Here is a 22060-nt window from a genome sequence, read left to right as displayed (position 1 = left end):
TTGGGAGTTAACTAATTATTATTCTTTTCTTTTGGTTAGTGTCTTTTCCAGCAGTAGCGACTTAGGGACTTCCAACGTCCTTTCTGGGACTTAACGGAGTGTTTTTCCCTCTTTTTTTTTGGGCGGGGGGGCAGAGTTTCGCTCTTGTTACCCAGGCTGGAGTGCAATGGCACGATCTCGGCTCACCGCAACCTCCGCCTCCTGGGTTCAGGCAATTCTCCTGCGTCAGCCTCCTGAGTAGCTGAGATTACAGGCACGCGCCACCATGCCCAGCTAATTTTCTGTATTTTTAGTAGAGACGGGGTTTCACCATGTTGACCAGGATGATCTCGATCTCTTGACCTCATGATCCACCCGCCTCAGCCTCCCAAAGTGCTGGGATTACAGGCTTGAGCCACCGCGCCCAGCCATAAATGAAATTTTTAAAAATAAACTATGTTAGTATTTAAGTGTTTTAGTGTTGAGGTAAAGAAGATACACAATATGCATATCATTTGTGTTGAGAATCTGTAGTGATTTTTCTTTTTTGTTGTGTTTTTGACAGAGTCTCGTTTTGTCACCCAAGCTGGAGTGCAGTGACTCAATCTCAGCTCACTGCAACCTTCATTCCCCAGGTGCAAGTGATCCTTCCGCCTTGGCCTCCCCTAATAGTAGGACCACAGGTGTACACTACTAAGCTCAGCTTTTTTTTGTTTGTTTGTTTTGTATTTTTGGTAGAGAGGGGATCTTGCCATGTAGCCCATGCTGAGAATCGGTAGTTTTTAAGAGGCCAAGATTGAGGTGTGGTCAAGAAGAGGGCTCAGCCTAGCAGGATGACATTCCTGTAATACAGTGCATCAGTTAGGGTTCTCTACAGGGACAGAACTAATAGGATACATACATATTTATATAAAAAGACTGTCAACTTTATATGTATATATAAAGGGAAAGTTTTTTAGGTAGTATTAACTCACATGATCGATCACAGGGTCCCACAATAGGCTGTCTCCAAGCTGAGGAGCAAGGAGGCCAGTCCAAATCCCAAAGCTGAAGAACTCTAAGTCTAATGTTCGAGGGTAGGAAGCATCCAGCATGGGAGAAAGATGTAGCTTGGGAGGCTAAGCCAGTCTACTCTTTTCACGTTTTCTGCCTGCTTTATGTACTGGCCACTCCATCAGCTGATTAGATGGTGCCCACTTGGATTAAGGGTGGAGCTGCCTTTCCCGACCCACTAACTCAACTGTTAATCTCCTTTGGCAATACCCTCACAGACACACCTAGGATCAATACTTTGCATCCTTCAATCCAATAAAGTTGACACTCAGTCTCAACCATCACATACAGCTAAGCAGGCATCTAAGGCAGGAGGACTGCTTGAGCCAGGAGTTGAAGGCTGCATGGAGTCATGATGGTGCCACTGCACTCCAGCCTAGGCAACAGAGCAAGACCTTGTCTCTGAAAAAAAAAAAAAAAAAAAAAAAGAGGTTCAGAGGATCTGGGTTGGAGTTTGGTCAAGGAGGGGATGTTTCTCACTGATTAATTTTAAAACAGGTATTTTGTTTTAATAGTCTTAAATCTTTGTCAAAGCCTTTGTTCTCTCATCTGTAAAATGGGAATATTAATATCTCCTACATCTCCTGGGATCAAGTGCAGTGCTGAGCAACAGAAATATAATGCAAGCCTCACATGTTATTTACAATATCTTTATAGCCACATTAAATAAAAGAATTAAAAATAAACAAAATATTAATGTTGGTAATATATTTTAACTCAATATATTCAAAATATTTTCTTTCTTTTCCTTTCTTTTGAGACAGAGTCTTGCTCTGTCACCCAGGCTGGAGTGCACTGACAAGATCTTGGCTCACTGTAGCCTCCACCTCCCAGGTTCAAGCGATTCTCCTGTCTCAGTCTCCCAAGTAACTGGGATTACAGGCGCCCACCACCACGCCCGGCTAATTTCTGTATTTTTAGTATAGACAGGGTTTTGTCATACTAACCGGGCTGGTTTCGAACTCCTGACCTCAGGTGATTTGCCCGCCTCAGTCTCCCAAAGTGCTGGAATTACAGGCATGAGCTACCTGGCCCGGTCTCAAAATATTTTCATTTCAACATGTTATCAACATTTAAAAATAATTGGGCTATCTTCATCCTTGTTCTAGTTCCAAGTTTGTGAAATCCGGTATGTATTTTGTACTTGCAGCACTGGCCACACCAGTGCATTGATTGCACAGCACCAGTCTAGACAAGCGACAGGACTTGCCGTCTTCAGCGAGGGGCATTTCTTAGCAAGATGGGGCGGGGCTTCCCGGAGAGTTCGTCTGGGCTCCATCGGCTTCCGTAGGAAGGCGCCAGCCGCGGAGGCGCCACGTCCCTTGCGGCGGCTGGAGAGAAATCACTCGGACTTTGGGGCGGCTCTGGACCGCCATGGCCTTTACCCTATACTCACTGCTGCAGGCAGCCCTGCTCTGCGTTAACGCCATCGCCGTGCTGCACGAGGAGCGATTCCTTAAGAACAGTGAGTGGGGCCGCGGGGCGCGGACTGGGGCAGCGCGCGGACCCGAGTGAGGCCGCGTGAGGGGACACCACTGCCCGGGACTGATGAACAACGGAAGGCTCGGCTCGGAGTGGAAGCAGAGCCTTTCCTCCTCTCATCAGATTTGAGATCAACAGCCGGGAGACTATTCCACAGACACCCGCTGTGCAGGGCCCAGGGGATTGGGGTGGAGGGCTACGGAGGTCTGCCAGGGCGCCTCTGCTTGCGATTACTTCAGGTCGGTAATTTAATCGCAGTTTCCCGTGACAACTTTCTTTCTTTCTTTCTAAAGCCGGGAGCAAGATTGATTCATTTCATTGACTCCTTCAGAAGAGATTTATTGAGCACAAAGTATGTGCCAGGCCCATTTATAGTAACTGAAGTTACAGCAGCTACACTGCCCTTCTGTTGGAAGTCAATCTAAATAAAAACTGAACAAGTAACAAGTATAGAGAGTATTATGTAAGAAAGCGGAGTGCAGGCAGATACTACCTTGTGAATGAATCTGCGAAAGCTTCTTGGAGGAAGTGTGTCTAACCTGAAATCTGATACATGAGTAAACATTAACTCGGTGAAGGTGAAGGTTGGAAGGATGAGGAGACCTTTAAGCAGTGTAGACCTGTGTGAAAACTCTGAGGCAGGTGAGAACAGTGTCTTAAGACAGTGACATGACCAGATTTGTGTTATTTGCAAGATCCTTCTGGCAACAATATGGAGAAAGGTTTGAAAGGGAAAGCAGTGGATGTGGGAAGAGCCATTCTGAATAGGACAAGTAGATGCAAGTGGGTTTAACAACAATAATAATGATAACGAATACTTATATAGCACTTACATGCAGGATCTGTATCAAGTGTTTTACATATATTAACTGGCATAGCCTTCACAGCAACTCTGGGATAGTTTCTTTTTTCATCCCCATTTTCCAGTGGGAAACCAGAAGCACAAAGAGAGTAGGTGGCTTTCCTAAGAACCCACAGGTAGAAAGTAGAAAAGGGTGGAGCTAGGATTCAGACTTCATCTTCCAGTGTTCATCTGTTCACCGCTACACAGAAAAGTAGAAGAGATCAAGTTGGGGGTTGAACTGTGTCCCTCAAACAGATGTATTGAATTCCTAACCCTTGATACCTATAAAGGTGACCTTGTTTGGAAACAGGGTCTCTTTGCAGATGTAATCAAGTTAAGAGAAGATCATACTGGATTAGGGTGGGCGTTAGATCCAATGACTGGTGCCCTTATAAAAAAAGAGATTTGGAGACACACAGATGCACACACAGAAGACCATGTGACAACCGAGGCAGAGATTGGAGTGATGCATATATTAGACAAGGTATACCAAGGATTTCCAGCAACTTCTGGATGTTAAGAGAGAGGCATGGATGAGATTATCCTTCAAAGCCTCCAGAAGGAACCAACCCTGCTCACGCCCTGATTTCAGAGTTTTAGCCTCCAGAATTACGAGAAAATTTATGTTAAGCCACCCAGTTTGTGCTGCTTTGTTATGGTAGCCCTAGGAATCTAATGTAGATCAGAAGGTATTTTAAAAATAAGAGGCTGGGCACCGTGGCTCACACCTGTAATCCTGGCACTTTAGGAGGCCAAGGTGGGCAGATCACTTGAGGTCCTGAGTTTGAGACCACCCTGGATTTCACCATGTTGTGAACATGGTGAAATCCAGTCTCTGCTCAAAATACAGAAATTAGCAGGGTATGATGGTGGGTGCCTGTAATCCCAGCTACTCAGGAGGCTGAGGCAGGAGAATCACTTGTACCCTGGAGGTGGAGGTTGCGGTGAGCTGAGATCACGCCACTGCACTCCAGCCTGGGCAACAAGAGGAAAACTTCCATCTCAAAAAAAAAAAAGAAAGAAACCGCTACAAACTGTTAGAATGGTCCAGAAATACTAATACTTTTCCCTCTAGAACTTTGTCTTCCACATTTTGTCTTCTCTACAGAGGCAGCATAGAAATATTTTGCCCACGCATGTGTTTTGAATTTGGACCCCAAACTAAGGGAAGACACTACATTGGCTTGTCTAAGTTGATAAGCTGTTGTTTAAAAATATCTAAATAGGCAGCCCCCGAGTCAAAGCCGGTTCCCGGCCCAGTCCCGTCCTACAGCAGCCTGCCTCCTCTTTCCTTTCAACATGACAGATGCCACTATGTCCTTTGCCAAGGACTTCCTGGCAGGTGGAGTGGCCGCAGCCATCTTCAAGACGGCGGTAGCGCCCATCGAGCAGGTCAAGCTGCTGCTGCAGGTACAGCATGCCAGCAAGCAGATCACTGCAGATAAGCAATACAAGGGTATTATAGACTGCGTGGTCCGTATTCCCAAGGAGCAGGGAGTCCTGTCCTTCTGGCACGGTAACCTGGCTAATGTCATCAGATACTTCCCCACCCAGGCCCTTAACTTCGCCTTCAAAGATAAATACAAGCAGATCTTCCTGGGTGGTGTGGACAAGAGGACCCAGTTTTGGTGCTACTTTGCAGGGAATCTGGCATCAGTCAGTGCTGCTGGGTCCACATCCTTGTGTTTTGTGTACCCTCTTGATTTTGCCCGTACCCGTCTAGCAACAGATGTGGGTAAAGCTGGAGCTGAAAGGGAATTCCGAGGCCTCGGCGACTGCCTGGTTAAGATCTACAAATCTGATGGGATTAAGGGCCTGTACCAAGGCTTTAATGTGTCTGTGCAGGGTATTATCATCTACCGAGCTGCCTACTTCGGTATCTATGACACTGCAAAGGGAATGCTTCCAGATCCCAAGAACACTCACATCGTTATCAGCTGGATGATCCCACAGACTGTCACTGCTGTTGCTGGGTTGACTTCCTATCCATTTGACACTGTTCGCTGCCGCATGATGATGCAGTCAGGGCGCAAAGGAACTGACATCATGTACACAGGCACACTTGACTGCTGGAGGAAGATTGCTCGTGATGAAGGAGGCAAAGCTTTCTGCAAGGGTGCATGGTCCATTGTTCTCCGAGGCATAGGTGGTGCTTTTGTTCTTGTATGATGAAATCAAGAAGTACACATAAGTTATTTCCTGGGAATTTTCCCTCTGTGAACAGGCATGTGGTATTATATAACATATCTTGAGCATTCTCGACAGACTCCTGGCTGTCAATTTATCTGTGGCAACTATTTACTGGTTGAAAATGGGAAGCAATAATATTCATCTGACCAGTTTTCTCTTAAAGCCATTTCCATGATGATGATGATGGGACTCAATTATATTTTTTATTTCAGTCACTCCTGATAAATATCAAATTTGGAGAAATAAAAATATCTAAAATAAAAAAAATCTAACATTTTAAAATAGAGGTTTAAAATATTTTAAATATTTATTAAATAGAGTTTATATAGGTGCTTTCTTGTTGCCTAGATTTTTTTGTTTTTTTTTTTTTTATTTGGTTTTTAGATAAGTAAATATAGATTTTTATAGCAAACTCCTTACTGGTTATCCTCCAGTTTTGCTTCTCTTAGGTGAAGCTGAGCATGTTCTTCAGTGGTTTGAAATTCTTCAGTTCTTCAATATAAACCTCAACACTCTCACATGATTTACAAGCCCACCATAAGGTACCCCTTCCTCCTCCTCCTTCTCTTTTATCCTTTCCCAGTACTTATCCTGTGAACCATTTTTACCACTGCTGAGCCTTTACTCATCAGTGACCTTGACATAACTCCTTTCTTTAAGCAGCTAACTCCTCAGCCTGTCAGTTAAGACCTACCTCTGGCATTGCCCTTTCCCACAAACCATCTGTGACCCATCTCCATGGGTCATATCACCACTGTAGGTTCTTTTCTGTCTCCTCCAGTAGACTGAGGAAAAGAATCCTCGTATCTTTACAGTTCTGTCAATCAATGAATGTTTTCTAAATAATTACATAGCTTTAACATTATCATATTCTTGCAATTCCTGATATAAGGGATATGTGTATTTTTAGAAATAATTTAGCCAGTATTTTCACAGTAATACAGGGAATATGTTGTGTCTTCTAGTTTTCCACAATTATGTTAATTTCCTTTTAGTACAAGAAAAAAATGCCACATAGCAAAGTAGATTTTGATACCTGCAAAAATTGTTCTTACTAGAGTTTTTGTTTGCTTTATCTAATATCAATTTGACAAGTATTTGTCAATATCCAGTACTAGGTATATGTTATGAACACCACAATAGAAACACCTCACACATGAGTCAGTGTGTTAGCTCAGGCTGCTATAACAAAATGCCATAGACTGGGTAGCTTCTCACTTCAATTTTCTCACTGTTCTGGAGCCTGGAGGTCCAGGATCAGGGTACTGGCATGGCTTGATTCTGGTGAGGGCCTTCTTTCTGACTTCAGGTGGTCAGGCTTCAGGCCTTTCTCTAAGAATAGAAAGTGGGCTGCAGTTAACTGAGAACTTACTATATCTTTAAACTACTTCAGTGGTGATGCTTGAATTAATATTAATCCACTATTGTAGAGTTTTATCTTGTTTTGTTGAAGAGCAAAATTTTTTTTACCTGGGAGTCACTCATCTCACATGTAAAAAAAAAGTGTTTAAGCAATTTTTTGGAACAGATCTAAAAGAAAAAAGATTGCTGGGAAGGATGGTTTCCAATAAAAATGGAGTGCATAGTATTTAAAACAAATCCTTTTTACCATATGAGAAATTGTGGCTGTGGATGGAAAGAATTGATGATTTTACCAATGATAAACTTTTGAAACAGGTAAAGAAAATGAAACTATCAGTACCATGTAAAGGTGGTTTTAAAACATAATTTTAAATACTCAATGTGACACCAAAGAACTCATCCCAGCCCTGAGGATGTTCATGCTGTGGGGAGAAAGACCTAGTTGCAGAGGGCTTTCTCTAGCATGAGCTTCTACAGGCTTTCTTTTTAAATTTTGTTTTTACTGTTATCAAAGCAATATGTCTATGTTTTTCAAAGTCAGAAAGCTCTTCAGTTTAAAGAAAGATAGAAGCCATCTGTCTCATTCCTCCTCGACCTGAGCCCCATTCCTTAGAAGCAAACTATTGACTTATGCTGTGGAAGGGTCTCACACAATTCTACCACCAGCAGCACACTCAGGCTTGAGTGAGCACAAGCATACTAGTCCTCCCTTAATCACAGTTTCGCTTTCCACGGTTTCAGTTAAACTGCAGTCAATCACAGTCTGGAAATATCGAAATGGGAAATTTCAGAAATAAGTAATTTATCCATTTGAAATTGTGGGCCGTTATGAAGAGCATGATGGTGCAATAGCACCATCCTGTTCCATTCCACCTGGCAAATGAATTATTCATTTGTCCAGCATCTCTGAGCTGTGTATGCCACCTGCCTCAGTTACCTGTTAGTCACATAGCAGTTAGTTGTCTTGGTTATCAGAGTAAAGGTATCGTAGTGCTTACGTTCAAGTAACCCTTATTTTACTTAATGACCCCAAATTGTAAGAGTAGTGATGTTGGCATATTGTTATAATTATTCTATTTTATCGTTAGTTACTGTTGTTAATCTCTTACTATGCCTAATTTATAAATTAAACTTTACCATAGGTATGTATATACATAAAATCGTACTTATATATATAGTATATATAGGGTTTGGTACTATCTGTGGTTTCAAGCATCCCCTGGGGATCTTGGAACATATGCCCCCATGGATAAGGGGGGATTACTGTAAACATCCTTCTCCATCTCTCCCTTCTCCAACCAATTATTGGTTATATTAGAATTCCATATTTACATTACTGTCACTATAAGTATTGCTCATAGCTGAACGGTAAAAAATAATGACTTTTATTCTTATAGTTGATTTGTGATTTAGGTATAGCATTCTAGATTGAAACTAATTTTTCTGCAGAGTTTTGAAGACATTATACCTTTTAATTTTCTTATTTTTCAGTGTTACTGTTAAATTTAATGCCATTTTATTTTCTGGTTCTTTGTAGGTAACCTGATTTGTCTAAGTCTTTAGGGTATTCTTGTTATCTTTATGAATCTGAAATTTTACAATAATGTGAACAACATGAGGGTCTTTTTTCATTCATTGGGCTGTTTTCTGATTGGACCCTTTGGTTAAAAAGGCCCATGTCCGGTTTAGGGATATTTTCTCTTAACATTTCTTCAATAATTGCTTCCTATGTTTTCTTCTCTCTTTTTGGAACTGATTATTTTGACAGAGTTATACTCTAATTATCTTTTTTCTTTAATTTTGTTTGGTAGGTTTTCTTAATTTCATCTTTCAACCCCCCTTTATTTTCGAACATTTTTTCCTAATGTAACAAGAACTGCTTGACCCCTGGATGGGATCTTTTCTTATGGTATTGTGTTCTTGTTTCATAGCTATTATAATGCCTTTTCTCTAAGGATGTTCATTTAAGAAATTTATTTTTCTACTTCTTGCATCTTCTCTTCCTTAGAGTCTCCATTTCTGTTTGATATGTCTTTCCATATTAAGAATTGTTCTTTCTAGGCCGGGCGCAGTGGCTCACGCCTATAATCCCACTTTGGGAGGCCAAGGCGGGTGGATCACGAGGTCAAGAGATCGAGACCATCCTGGTCAACAAGGTGAAAACCCGTCTCTACTAAAAATACAAAAATTAGCTGGGCATGGTGGTGCGCGCCTGTAGTCCCAGCTACTAGGGAGGCTGAGGCAGGAGAATTGCTTGAACCCAGGAGGCGGAGGTTGCGGTGAGCCGAGACCGTGCCATTGCACTCCAGCCTGGGTAACAACAGCGAAAATCTGTCTCAAAAAAAAACACAAGAATTGTTCTTTCGTGACTATTAGTTTATTTTTATTTGTAAGGCACTGAGAAGCTCTTTGGAAGTTCTATGTGTGGGGTCAGGACTTGTTTACTGGTGGGTCTCACTATTAAGTGAAGGAAGAAATTGGCTATTTCATTGAGGTGAGGCTCCCAAATGTCAGTATTGGAAGGAAGTCTTTCTTCCTAGACAACTGGCCAATTTCCAGAGTAATTTTCTAACTTCCTGAGTGTAAAATATAAGTTTTATACATTCAGACGTATGTGAGAGATAGAGCACATGGGCGGAGAAGTCTTACACGTTGGTATTCAGACTTTTATTCAATCCACGCTCCATGGCTGTCCGCAGGTTCAGAGCTTGTGTGTTTTAGTCTCTTCTGAGAGTAAACAGCCCTTCTTCTGATGGGGTAAGAGAGGCACAGTCTAGGGAAAGGAATGAGGGGAGTCTAATTGCTTTTATATAGTCTTTCTTTTTTTGTTTGTGTTTTCTTTTTAGACAGGGTCTTGCCCTGTCACCCAGGCTGAAGTGCAATGGTATGATCATGGCTCACTGCATTCTCGATCTCCTGGGCTCAAGTGATCACTACAGGCACACAACACCGGGCACAGCTAATTATTATTATTATTTTGAGAACTGGGTCTCACTTTGTTGCCCAGGCTGGTCTCAAACTCTTGGGCTTAAGCAGTCCTCCATCTTGGCCTCCTAATGTGCTGGGATTTCAGGTGTGAGCCACCATGCCAAAAGACTTTCAGTTAATCCTGGTTTTCATCTTTGTCACCTACACTGGCATTTTTAATTTTCACTCACTTTTCTAGAGTTAGCCCAATTCACCTGTTTTGTTTTTTATTATGTACTTCCTGTTGGGTTTAAGTTTCAGCTTTTCTGTGCTAAGTCAGTTATTCTTCCAGTTTTTTTTTCTTATTTTCCAAATTTTGAAAGATTTCTCTTTCCTGGAGATTTCTTTCTTGTTAACTTATCCTTTTATTGTGATTTTTTGGTAGGGTTTACAGAGAAGCCTAAGAAAAAGGCTTTTTTGTTTACCCAAGAATCAGGCTGCTTTCTTATTGTTTAAAGCTATTATTTTAGGTTTATATGAGTTAGGAAATCTTCCCAGTCATTCTGTCTTTCCATAGACATTTTCCTGTAGATGTTACACAGTTTAGAAGGTGACACAACTGATGGTGATCATTTTGTGTGTCATATATGGCTAAAGAGACTAATATTAAGTAGCTTTTACGATGCTATAATTAAAGGCCGATCATCTTTGAATTTAAGATTACAAAAAGAGGACTGCCATTTAGAGGAGAATGCCGATTGAGCTACCTAAAAGAATGAAAGAGAAATATATGGAAGAAAGAAGTTAGAGTAAAACATGTACTACACTGAAAGAAAATGTTGGAGAAGCAGTATTTGCTTGCCAGAAAGATAAGTAGACTCAGAAATGAGGGTGATGCTGCCCAAGCAAGATCCAGGTATATTTTGTGTCCTTGCTTCTGCAGTGCACATTATTTCACATCTTAACATTTCTGAAATGGTTTTTTAACTTGGGTAGATGTGTACATTTAATATTGGAGGATTTCTTCCCCCCACCCTCAAATCTACCGTTGAATGATAGGTTTATTTTATAATTCAAGTGTCTTAAAAATGAAGAAATAGGCTGGGTATGGTGGCTCATGCCTGTAATCCCAGCACTTTGGGAGGCCAAGGCGGGAGGATTGTTTAAGCCCTGGAGTTTGAAACCACATAGTGAGAACTCGTCTCTGTTAAATATATATATATATATATATATATATATATACACACACACACACACACACACACACAATGAAATAGAGTTCTTTGGAAGTCTCGTTTATGATCCTAGAATTTACCTTATCTTATCCCCGATTAACTCAGTTTATTCTTATTTAGTTTAATGTCACAGAAATTTGCTAAGTACTTGCTGTGAGGTGGGGAGTGGGGAAGAGCAGAAAGTTAAAGAAAGATGGCTAAATTGTAGTCCTTATCCTCCAGGAATCTGTAATCTTTTTTTTTTTAATCACCAAGGGAATTTGTAATCTATGAGAAGACACCTGAAAACAACTAACCAAGTAGGAGAGCAAAGTCAATATAATCAGCAGATTATTTGGGTAGCAAAGAGAAAGGTTTATTCTGACATGTAAGTGGGAATTAGGAAAGGCCCTGACATTGAAGTCAGACCTAGATCAGAAGCTGCCTTTATCATGTACAGCCAACCGGGCGCGGTGACTCATGCCTGTAATCCCAGCACTTTGGGAGGCCCAGGCAGCTGGATCGCTTGAGTCCAGGAGTTCAAGACCAGCCTGGGTGAGATGGTAAAGCCCCGTGTCTATAAATAAAGTACAAAAATTAGCTGGATGTGTTTGCATGTGCCTATAATCCCAATTATTTGGGAGGCTGAGGCAGAAAGATCACTTGAGCCTGGGAGGTGGAGGTTGCAGTGAGCTGAGATTGTGCCACTGCACTTCAGCCTGGGCAACGAGTGAAACCCTGTTGTACAGCAACATGTACAGCAATTAGAGAGTAATTCAGGGGTCCCCAACCCCCAGGCCATAGACCTGTTAGGAACTGGACCACCCAGCAGGAGGTAAATGGCAGGCCAGTGAGCTAAACTTTATCTGTATTTACAGCCCCTCCCCATGGCTTATATTAGTGCTTGAGCTCTGCCTCCTGTTAGGTAAGCAGTGGCATTAGATTCTCATAGGAACACGAATCCTGTTGCAAACTGCATGTGAGGGATCTAGGTTGCGTACTCCTTATAAGAGTCTAATGCCTGATGATCTATCACTGTCTCCCATTACTCCCAGATGGGACTGTGTAGTTGCCCAAAAACAAACTCAGGGCTCCCACTGATTCTACGTTATAGTGAACTGTATGATTATTTCATTATATATTACAGTGAAATAATAGAAATAAAGTACACAATAAATGTAATGTGCTTGAATCATCCTCAAACCACCACCACCCCCAACCCCTGTCTGTGGAAAAACTGTCTTCCATGAAACTGGGCCCTGGTGCCACAAAGGTTGGGGACCGCTGGAGTAACTGACTTCGAATAGGGGTTGTGGTAGGATATAAAACTAGAATGTCAATTTAAGGAGTTTGATCTTTATTCAGTAGGCAATGGGAATCGAGGTAGCAAGAGCTAACCTTTAAGGGAGAAAACTTACGGGGTTGAGACATCAAGATCACAGGAGTATCTGTTGCAAGAGTCTTGCAAGAGATGGCAAAGGCTGTGATAGTGACAACTGTGATGGTAGTTCTACTATGGGAGTCCAAAAAAAAATGAAACCCCTGTGGACTGGAAGGGCTATAAGCAGAGCCTGAGATAGGTTCTGTGAAGAGTGAGTAGGAGTCAACAACAGCCCTGTTATAAACTTGAATTTTAAATTAGTTTTATTGTACCACAGCATATCTCAGTGACAACAAAGCAAACAAATATTATTTAGCATTTTATTTCAACCAAATAAAAGTTGATTAAAAGTGAAATCTTATTTCCCGATATTTGAGTCTTTCAGGTATATATATTTTTAAAAACTGTTCTCTTCAAGTTTAAGGGTTAGCGTGTCAGGAATTAATTAAGCCCTGTAGTCATACGAGATAGGAAAAAGTGGACCTGAAAATGAGGACAAGAGAAGGACAAATTGCAGAAATGAGGACATATAACTCTTCAGAAGAATGTGTCGCACAATAGAAGGAGTATTAGCACATAAGGGTAAAGAAATAATGATTTGTAGTGTCATAAGAAAATGACAAAAGAATGTAAAAGAGTCATTTATAGAGGATGAGGGGGTAGTAGGCTAAAATTCCTCAAGTCAAAATTAATAAATTAAGACGAATTATTAAGGAAAAAGAGAAAAAAGATATGTCCTGCTGGCAGACTAGAGCATGCTTTGGAAGCCCAACCAAGCTATTACAGGTTTGGATCATAATCCAAAAGACACAATCCTGGATGCCATAATTCCTAAGTCTCGAATCTCAAAAGATTAAAATCCCGAATCTTGAAAGAAAGCTCAATTTTGGGGAAGGGATTAGTGTGTTTTGGGTATAAGCCAGTATTATACCTGCTTATATCATGGTAGGTGCATCATGTTAGGCAGAACTATTACCTTGTTCTTGTCTCTATTTGCATTGGGTGGAAAATTCAGGTGAGTGGATTGACTACTAGATGCTGCAGTGCTAAAAAGTTCAGTTTAAAAATGTGTCACCTGCATTAGCATCCCTTCCAGCTGATAGTATTCCTGGAACTTTGAATGAATTAAAGCCACATTTGCCAGAATAGGCCAGTGAAGTTACTGACTGGTTCAAAAATAATTATGTGTGGCTGGGCGTGGTGGCTTACGCCTGTAATCCCAGCACTTTGAGAGGCCAAGGCAGGTGGATCACAAGATCAGGAGTTCAAGACCAGCCTGGCCAACATGGTAAAACCTCATCTCTACTAAAAATGCAAAAATTAGTTGGGTGTGGTGGTGAGCACATGTAATCCCAGCTACCTAGGAGGATGAGGCAGAGAACTGCTTGAATCCAGGAGGCGAAGGTTGCAGTGAGCTGAGATCATGCCATTGCACTCCAGCCTGGGTGACAGAGCGAAGCTCCATCTAAAAAAAAGAAAAAATTATGTGCACAGAGGGTAAGAAGACACTGATGCAACAGTGTTGCTGCTTGATCACCAATGGATTTCTGGGTATCTAAAACAACATAGAAGCATGGCACAGAGGATGGGAACTTTTAATAGGGAAAGCTCACATTGATATATATCAAACCATAGAAGAATTTCAAAAAGAGCAGTGCCACCTAGAAAATGAATGTGAGCAGTATGTCTGAGGAAAGCCAGGTCCTAAAGGGAAAAAAAGCAGCTATTCATTGTGACACAAGACATCAAAATATAGTTAATAATGGAGAAAGCCAACTAGCTCTTAAGGAATATCTTCAGGCAATTGCCTACAATCTATCCCTGTAATAACACATTATCATATGTCACATTTTTTTAGCTTTTTTTTCTTTTTCAATTGTTTTCACTATTTTAAATTGTCAGCATTGGTTTTTACAATTCTCATTGCTATGTATTTCATCTTTACATCATTTACAATACTGGAGGTATAAACTGGGTAGAGACTTTGAGAGAGTTTTGATATGTTTTATGCATTCTTTGCCAACTTGACTGCAAAAAGACATTACCACAGTGTTGACTTTGTGTATCGGCATTGTGCATGTATGTGAAAACATGCTCAGTAAGTGGAAAAAGGTTATTTCTCTATATCTGTCTGCATTTGTGAAAAAGAAAATTTCTTGTGATCTCAGCTTTTTGGGCAATTGCATAGGTAGTGGTCACCCACTGTATTTTTCATTGATCCTGTCAAAAGACTTAGGTTGTTTGTCATGGTATTTCAGAGGACCACAGTTATAAAGCTAGGTTAACACACTTACCAACCATAGTGATAATGTATTTATACCTGATAATGTGTTTATACATTTTCCTTTTTGGCCTATTTCTTTGTGAATATGATTCACCTGCTCATGGCTGTTATATCTGTGGGACTGCCATTAATATACCTTAGTGCCGCAAAAATATATATGCTGTCATTGCCCATTTTATTGTGTAAAGTAGCCTTTGAAGTGTTCTGTTGTGTTTTTATGTTTCTCAAATAACACATTTGCCTCTTTTTAAAACTTTTTAAATTGAGACAGGGTCTCACTCTGTCACCAGGCTGGAGTGCAGTCATGTGATCACAGCTTACAGCAGCCTTGACCTTCCCCAGGTTCAGGTGATCCTCCCACCTCAGCCCCCCGAGTAGCTAGGACTATAGGCACATGCCATCACACCCAACTAATTTTTGTATTTTAAATAGAGATGGGGTTTCACCATGTTACCTAGGCTGGTCTTAAACTCCTGGGCTCAAGTGATCCACCAACCTTGACCTCCCAAAGTGATGGAATTAGAGGCGTAAGCCACCGTACCCAGCCCCCCCAAATTCTTTAAAAGGTAACTCCCCTTTTAAAAATGTAAATGAGGGCTGGGTGTGGTGACTCATGCATGTAATCCTAGCACTTTGGGAGGCCAAGGTTGGTAGATCACTTGAGCCCAGGAGTTCGAGACCAGTATGGGTAACATGGCAAAACCCCGTCTCTACTGAAAATACAAAAATTAGCCAGGTGTGGTGGTGTGTGCCTATACTCCCAGTTACTTGGGAGGCTGAGGTGGGAGGATCACCTGAACCTGGGGAGGTTGAGGCTGCACTGAGCCATGATCACACCACTGCACTCCAGCCTGGGTGACTCCAGGGGGGCAACAGAGTACAACCCTGTCTCAATTAAAGTAATAATAATAGTAATAAATGAAATATTTAGGCCAAATGTGGTAGCTCGTACCTGTAATCTCAGCACTTTGGGAGGCTGAGGTGGAGGATCACTTAGGCAGCAAAGGGAGACCCTGTCTCTATATTATTATAAATGATTTTTTAAAAAGAATCAAAAAAATTATTCTTCCTAGAATTACATGTTTGAGATTTCAATGTTTATTGATTGTCATTTTTGGGATTTTAGACTTCAGCATTTCGATCTGTTGAAATTTCAAGATTTGGGATTATGGCATTTGAGATTTGTGTATTTTGGTATTATGATCAACTCCCACTTTACCAGATTTACTTTAAAAGTTTCCCCGAGTAATGTAGACATGATTCTCAGCTACAGCATTTTTATACTAATGATTTTAATGGATTTTTATAAATTCTGAATTGAGCTAATTATAATTATATAGCCTGATAGTATGCTTTGGTTTTCAGTTGCATTCCAGCCTGGGAGACAGTGAAATTCTGTCTCAAAAAAAAAAAAAAAAAAAGATTGAGAGAGAGAAATAAAGATCTCATATCTGTCATTCTACTGGAAAATATTTTTGAATTGAGAAGTATTTCAATGGTATTTTTAAAAAAGAGAAAAAAATTTAGACTGTAGTTTATTTTATAAAATCAAAGTGTAAATGAAGTGAAATGAGGGTGTTGCTATCAAAAATTTAAAAAAACTAAAATATTTAACTCACTATTGTTTTAACTTTCCTTAAAAGTCATGACTTTATGTCTTTAACAAGGTCTCAAACTAATCTTTTAGAAGATGCTAGTGAGGGAGCAAAGCAAGTGTGTAATAACTTTTAACACAGCTAATCTTTATATTATACAGTTGGCTGGGGAACAGACCAGGGAATTGGTGGATTCGGAGAGGAGCCGGGAATTAAATCACAGCTAATGAACCTTATTCGATCTGTAAGAACCGTGATGAGAGGTAAGAAGAAAAGCTAATAGAGCACTCTTAAGTTTTAATGTTGTGGTTTTATTTAAGTAGCAAAGCTTCTGAATGTGAATACCACATATGCCATTTGCAGTGGGAATTTTCTTTCTCTTAAACATGGCTTTACTGCTTGAAAGTTAATGGGTTTTTTTTTTTCTTAGTTTGCCTCTTATTTCTATCTAAGCCAGTTGGTACAGCATGCTTATAATCTGTATATTTTTGTGTTACCTGTCACAGCTAAAAGACAAAATTATATTCTTGCCTTTTGGGAACTGTTGCTTCCAATTTGTAAAAGCATATACAGTATTGGGAGGCTTTCAAGAGAAAGCTGGGCGCGGTGGTTCACTCCTGTAATCCCAGCACTTTGGGAGGCTGAGGCAGGCAGATCACCTGAGGTCAGTTCGAGACCAGCCTAGCCAAGATGGTGAAACCCCATCTTTACTAAAAATACAAAATTAGCCAGTGGCACATGCCTGTAATCCCAACTGCTCAGGAGGCTGAGGCAGGAGGATGGCTTGAACCCTGGAGGTGGAGGTTGCAGTGAGCTGGGATCGTGCCATGCCACTGCACTCCAGCCTGGGAGACAGTGAAATTCTGTCTCAAAAAAAAAAGAGAGAGAGAGAGAAATAAAAATCTCATATCTGTCATTCTACTGGAAAATATTTTTGAGCAATTCAAGAAAAAAGAGCAAAAACCTTTTATTTAAAATGATTATAATTAGGGCCTCTTCTCCTTTTAACAACCTTGGATACAATGTTAAATAAGTTCATTTTTAATGTAGTAAATTGACATTACAGAATTTTCTTTGCATTGTATTTCTAATCTCAAGTGTCAGTGGCAACCCTGCAGGTCTACTTCTGCCTGAATCTGATGCACTTATGTTCCCAAGGTTGTACCAGGACTATCTACAGATGTTTCACATTGATCTGATTGTTCCAGTGCAACCCTTATTCCCAGTTATACAGACTTTCTTGAAAATAAGTTTTGGATTTCATGATCTAAAGTATTTTAGAATGTCCCTGTAATAATGATTTATAACATGATAATGATGACATATTGTTAGATATTTCCATCCTTGCTAGAGGCTAATAACTATTTCCAAGTTTTTTCTCTGATTTTTTTTTTATAGTAACAAACTTTTTTTTTCTCTTTGCAGTGCCATTGATAATAGTAAACTCAATTGCAATCGTGTTACTTTTATTATTTGGATGAATATCAGTGGAGGAAATGGAGACTCAGAAGAAGACATGCCAGTAGAAGTTATTACTTCAGTCATTTATTGGAATATTTATATCACTAGCTCACCTTGCACTTGTCAAAAATGTAAAGATGAAAATAAAGCCAGAGTTTCTATTTATCTGTTTTTTTTTTAATGTTGCACTTGTGGTTTCATTACCGAAAGATCAGATCATGAGAGGCAGTAACTCTCCAGGACTGGAGTATCTGATTGGTCACTGTTAATAGTAGTTCATGCTGTGGTGAGATTGTTAAAAGAGTGCAAGACTGTTGCTTCTCTCTTTTTTTTTTTTTTTTAGATATTTTTCTATGTCTCACTTCTCAGGGATGAATTTTGTTTTCAAAGTTTTGAAGTTCCTTGCAACTTAGCCAGGATGTGAGTGGTTATCCCAAGATAAAATTTAAAATATTTTTTAAAAGTAATTACTGCACATAAAATGAAAATAGGTAATTTGAATGATTTTATTTTAAACTCCTTGGTTATTTTGTCTATATATTGCCTCAGCTATAAATTCAAATTTATAGATACTATTGAGTATTAATACTCTCTGATTTCAGGGAGAATTCTGTCAGTCACATGATGATTATGTTTTTGTTTAACATTCTTTCCATGCGTTTGTTATTTTATTAATTGGCCTGAATGATGAGACCAGACCAGTATCTACAGATTTTCATTGTCAGAAAAATCTACAAGTCTGCCCTTTTTACAATGCTTTTTTATTTATGCTTTAAAAAAAAAAAAAGCATAAATATTAGTCTGCAAGAGCAGTCCTAAACAATCACAATTAAACTACTACATAAGAAGACTCTTTGTTATGAAGCATTTACTTCTCAAAAAATCATTACATTTCTATTTCTTGGTGGAGTAGCACATTGTGGGGTGATTCTTAATTCTTCATTAAGTTTGACAATAGGACATTCATGCTGGCTATGTTGCCTTTTATTTTGTTTTTATGTCTCAGACCGTCGTGTGAGGTTGCTCATCTCATAATACAGTTTTATGCAGAAAGATTGAAACTGTGTAAATGGATTTTGTGGAAATTATCAGTTACAATATTTTAAAGGGGTACCATGGTGTCTTTGTTTATAGGAGAACATTTGTAAATAAAGTTGAATTTCTAAGTCAAGCATTTGTTTTTGTAACTTAGTATAAACCTGTCAGTGTTAACTGCATTAATCTCCATTTTTTGTATAACACCTTTTATTATATGTTCTTTGCTATAAAATTGCTAAGTATAGATTTAATGAAAGTAAATATTTACATCTATTTTTTTTCTTCAGTGAATTAACTGAATTGCTGCCCTACATCCAGAAGACTCAGGAGCAACTTTTATTTCATGACTTAAGTTACTTCTAAAACTATGGAGTAGGTATTAAGTACCTTTTGGCCTTGCCTGAGTTAGAGATGGATGATCTTTGGACTCTGGGCTTGCAGCTAGAGCAAGGAATGTATCAGGGATTCTTAATTGATTACTTGACTCATGTGAATGACTGACTAATTTGGTACTTAGAGGCCATGTTCTTTCCGCTGTACAAAGAACTGATGCATGAGTTTGAGCTACTAAAAAGATTCAAAAAGAAGCAATGAGGGCAGGCCCATTTCCCCAGATGGTATGAGCAGTACAAAATTTTTTTTTAAAAAAAGAAAAGAGTGACCTTGATCTGATGCTATTTTTCATGTAAGATATTACAGCATACCTTCATATTAATTCATTATTGGGAGATCGTCCCAATATTCTATCAGGGAGCAGTCACAGAAGGGCCAGGATCAAAGTGTTCTGTAGCCAAGTAGTTCTGAGGAAAGTGAAGCACTGAACATCAAAATATGTCATAGAAGTCCACTTCATAATTCCACTTTTAATGTGGCTGAAGAGGGGTCTGTAAGCTTTCACAGGTCAGTCCTGGCTTACCCAGTGCAGTTGTGATTCAGTAACCATAGTGTGTTATTTTAGTAGACAATAACTTAAGTGCCTGTTGGCCTGCCCACGTCTTCCCCTTCATGCGTTCTCAGGATTTACAATTTGTGATTATTCTGCACTCCAGATACTGATGATGTTTATAGCCCTTATGTATTCTGGCCCTATGTTTGCATGCCTCTGAACTGTGCGAAGGCTCTTCGCTCTATTCTGTAGATATTAACCAAATTTATACCCCAATCCCTAATTAAGTACAGTGGTTTTCAAACTTTTATTGTTAACAGCAGACTCAGATTTTCAAAGGAGTACTGACATAGAACTGTAACATTCCAATATCGAAAAGAGATGAGAGTAGGTCCATTTATTTGTTTTTAGTTGAAATAGGGCTGGGACTCAAAGGCTCACTATTCAGCCTCCTGCACTGTCAAGCTTCCCAAGGCGTTTCCATAAAACCCTAAATTTTCAAAAACATAGCTATAAAGTACCTTAAAAATCCCTGCTTTAGCCGTAAAAAAGAATTAGATCATGTCTTTTGTAGGAACATGGAGCTGGAGGCCATCATCCTTAGAAAACTAATGTAGAAACAGAAAAACAAATACCTCATGTACTCACAAGTGGGAGCTGAATTAATGAGAACTCATGGACATAAGGAGGGCAACAACAGACACTGGGAGCTATTTGAGAGTGGATGGTGGGAAAAGAGGAGCAGAAAAAATAACTTGGCTTAGTACCTGGGTGATGAAATAATCTGTACCAAAGCCCCGTGACACAAGTTTAACAATTTAACAAACCTGTACATGTACCCCTAAATCTAAAATAAAAGTTAAAAAAGTAAAAATACAAATACTTTTTAAAAATCCCTGCTTTAGGGAGGGTGGGAGGGGTTAGGGATACAGAAGCTACGTATTGAGTACAATATATAGTAGTCCAGTGATGGGTACACTAAAATTTCAGACTTTACACCACTATATAATTCATCAATGTAACCAGAAACCACTTGTACTCCTAAAGCTATTGAAATAAAAAGCTAGATGAGTTCCCCCACCTTCCTCCCCCTAACAAAATCATTGCTTTAGATGCATAAGAATAGGGAATCTGATCTGTGCTCTAGATGGGTTACATGTGTAATACTGGTGAAATGACAAGAAAAAACAAGATATTTAACTAGTTAAAAGAGTAGGAGGCAAGATATTTCTAATATATCAAGCAAACCTTTTACCATGCGACTAAAAGAAAACTTCCTAAGATCTCAGTAGTTTTTGCTGTCCTATCTGTAAAATTGGTCCGTAACCTCAGAACAAAAGTCTGGCCAGATTGTCATATATATATAAAATCTTACAGATCACTAATAATTGGATTCTAGGTGTGCTTCAACCAAATAGATGTTCTCCTGAAGTAAAATGTTTTTTATGAAGTAAATCATTTTCTCAATATTAGTTTCTAAGTTATTACCAATGTAACATTTTGAGGCTGGGCACAGTGGCTCACACCTGTAATCCCAGCATTTTGGGAGGCCAAGGTGGGCAGATCGCTTGAGGTCAGGAGTTTGAGACCAGCCTGGCCAACATGGTGAAACCCCGTCTCTACTAAGAGTACAAAAGTTGGCCAGGTGTGGTGGCATATGCCTTTAATTCCAGCTACTCGGGAAGCTGAGACACGAGAATTGCTTGAACCTAGGAGGTAGAGGTTGCAGTGAGCCGAGATTGTGCCACTGTACTCTAGCCTGGGCTACACAGTGAGATTCTGTCTCAAAATAACAACAACAAAAATAACATTTTAATACCAATCAGAATGGAATTATTTTTTTTGAAGACTTCACTTGGCCCTGATTGTTCATTGTAAGTCAAATATTGTGAAAACATTTGGTGCAAGGACCTGGGACACAGTGGGCAATGTCCATGGGTATCAATGGTCAAGGTAAGTTTGGAATCCTGTTTGTGTTCCAGTTCAGATACTACTTTATGTCTTCATTCCTTTGGGTTTTTTGCCCCATCTTTTTTTCTGAATACAGCCCCTCCCTTTGGAGGGGCTGAATTCCTTCTTTATAGATCTTGCCTTTCATCAAGTAGATCCATTTGGAGAGGAGAAAGCCATTAGTCCTATTCCATTATTCCACATAATGTGAATGAAGTGGGGCATTGGTACTCACTCCTGTAATCGCAGCACTTTGGGAGGATGAGGTGGAAAAATTGCTTTAACCCAGGAGTTTGAAACCAGTCTGGGCAACTTTGTGGGACTCCACCCTGTCTACAAAAATCAAAACTAGCCTGTTGTGGTGGTGTGCACCTGTGGTCCTAGCTACTGGGGAGGTTGACGCAGGAGTATCCCTTGAGCCTCGGAAGTTGAAG

At 39.8% G+C, this 22060-nt stretch overlaps 1 protein-coding gene and 1 pseudogene across 2 annotated transcripts; both read left to right on the top strand.

Annotated features, from left to right (window-relative positions):
• Positions 1 to 2321: 2321 nt before the first annotated feature.
• On the top strand, positions 2322 to 18923 carry IER3IP1 (immediate early response 3 interacting protein 1). Its single transcript, XM_008979752.5, has 3 exons — positions 2322 to 2497; positions 16453 to 16554; positions 17717 to 18923. The coding sequence occupies exons 1-3, from the start codon at positions 2407 to 2409 to the stop codon at positions 17770 to 17772; spliced, it is 249 nt and encodes an 82-aa protein (XP_008978000.1). The 5' UTR covers positions 2322 to 2406; the 3' UTR covers positions 17773 to 18923.
• LOC144579057 (ADP/ATP translocase 2 pseudogene) lies at positions 4531 to 5960 on the top strand (annotated as a pseudogene). Its single transcript, XR_013525887.1, has one exon. The product of XR_013525887.1 is annotated as an ADP/ATP translocase 2 pseudogene (transcript).
• Positions 18924 to 22060: the final 3137 nt, after the last annotated feature.

The sequence above is a fragment of the Callithrix jacchus genome, chromosome 13 (assembly GCF_049354715.1).
Source record: "Callithrix jacchus isolate 240 chromosome 13, calJac240_pri, whole genome shotgun sequence".
Lineage (NCBI taxonomy): Eukaryota > Metazoa > Chordata > Mammalia > Primates > Cebidae > Callithrix > Callithrix jacchus.
The sequence above is the reverse complement of the archived record's forward strand: the minus strand, read 5'-3'. Positions and strand labels throughout refer to the sequence as shown.

What these genes read in the sequence shown, in the direction of transcription:
- IER3IP1 (XM_008979752.5), top strand. Translation starts at nt 2,407, where the DNA reads ATGGCCTTTACCCTATACTCACTGCTGCAGGCAGCCCTGCTCTGCGTT. An exon ending in GGAGCGATTCCTTAAGAACA is followed by an intron (nt 2,498 to 16,452) that starts GTGAGTGGGGCC and finishes TATATTATACAG; the next exon opens with TTGGCTGGGGAACAGACCAG. An exon ending in TGTAAGAACCGTGATGAGAG is followed by an intron (nt 16,555 to 17,716) that starts GTAAGAAGAAAA and finishes TTCTCTTTGCAG; the next exon opens with TGCCATTGATAATAGTAAAC.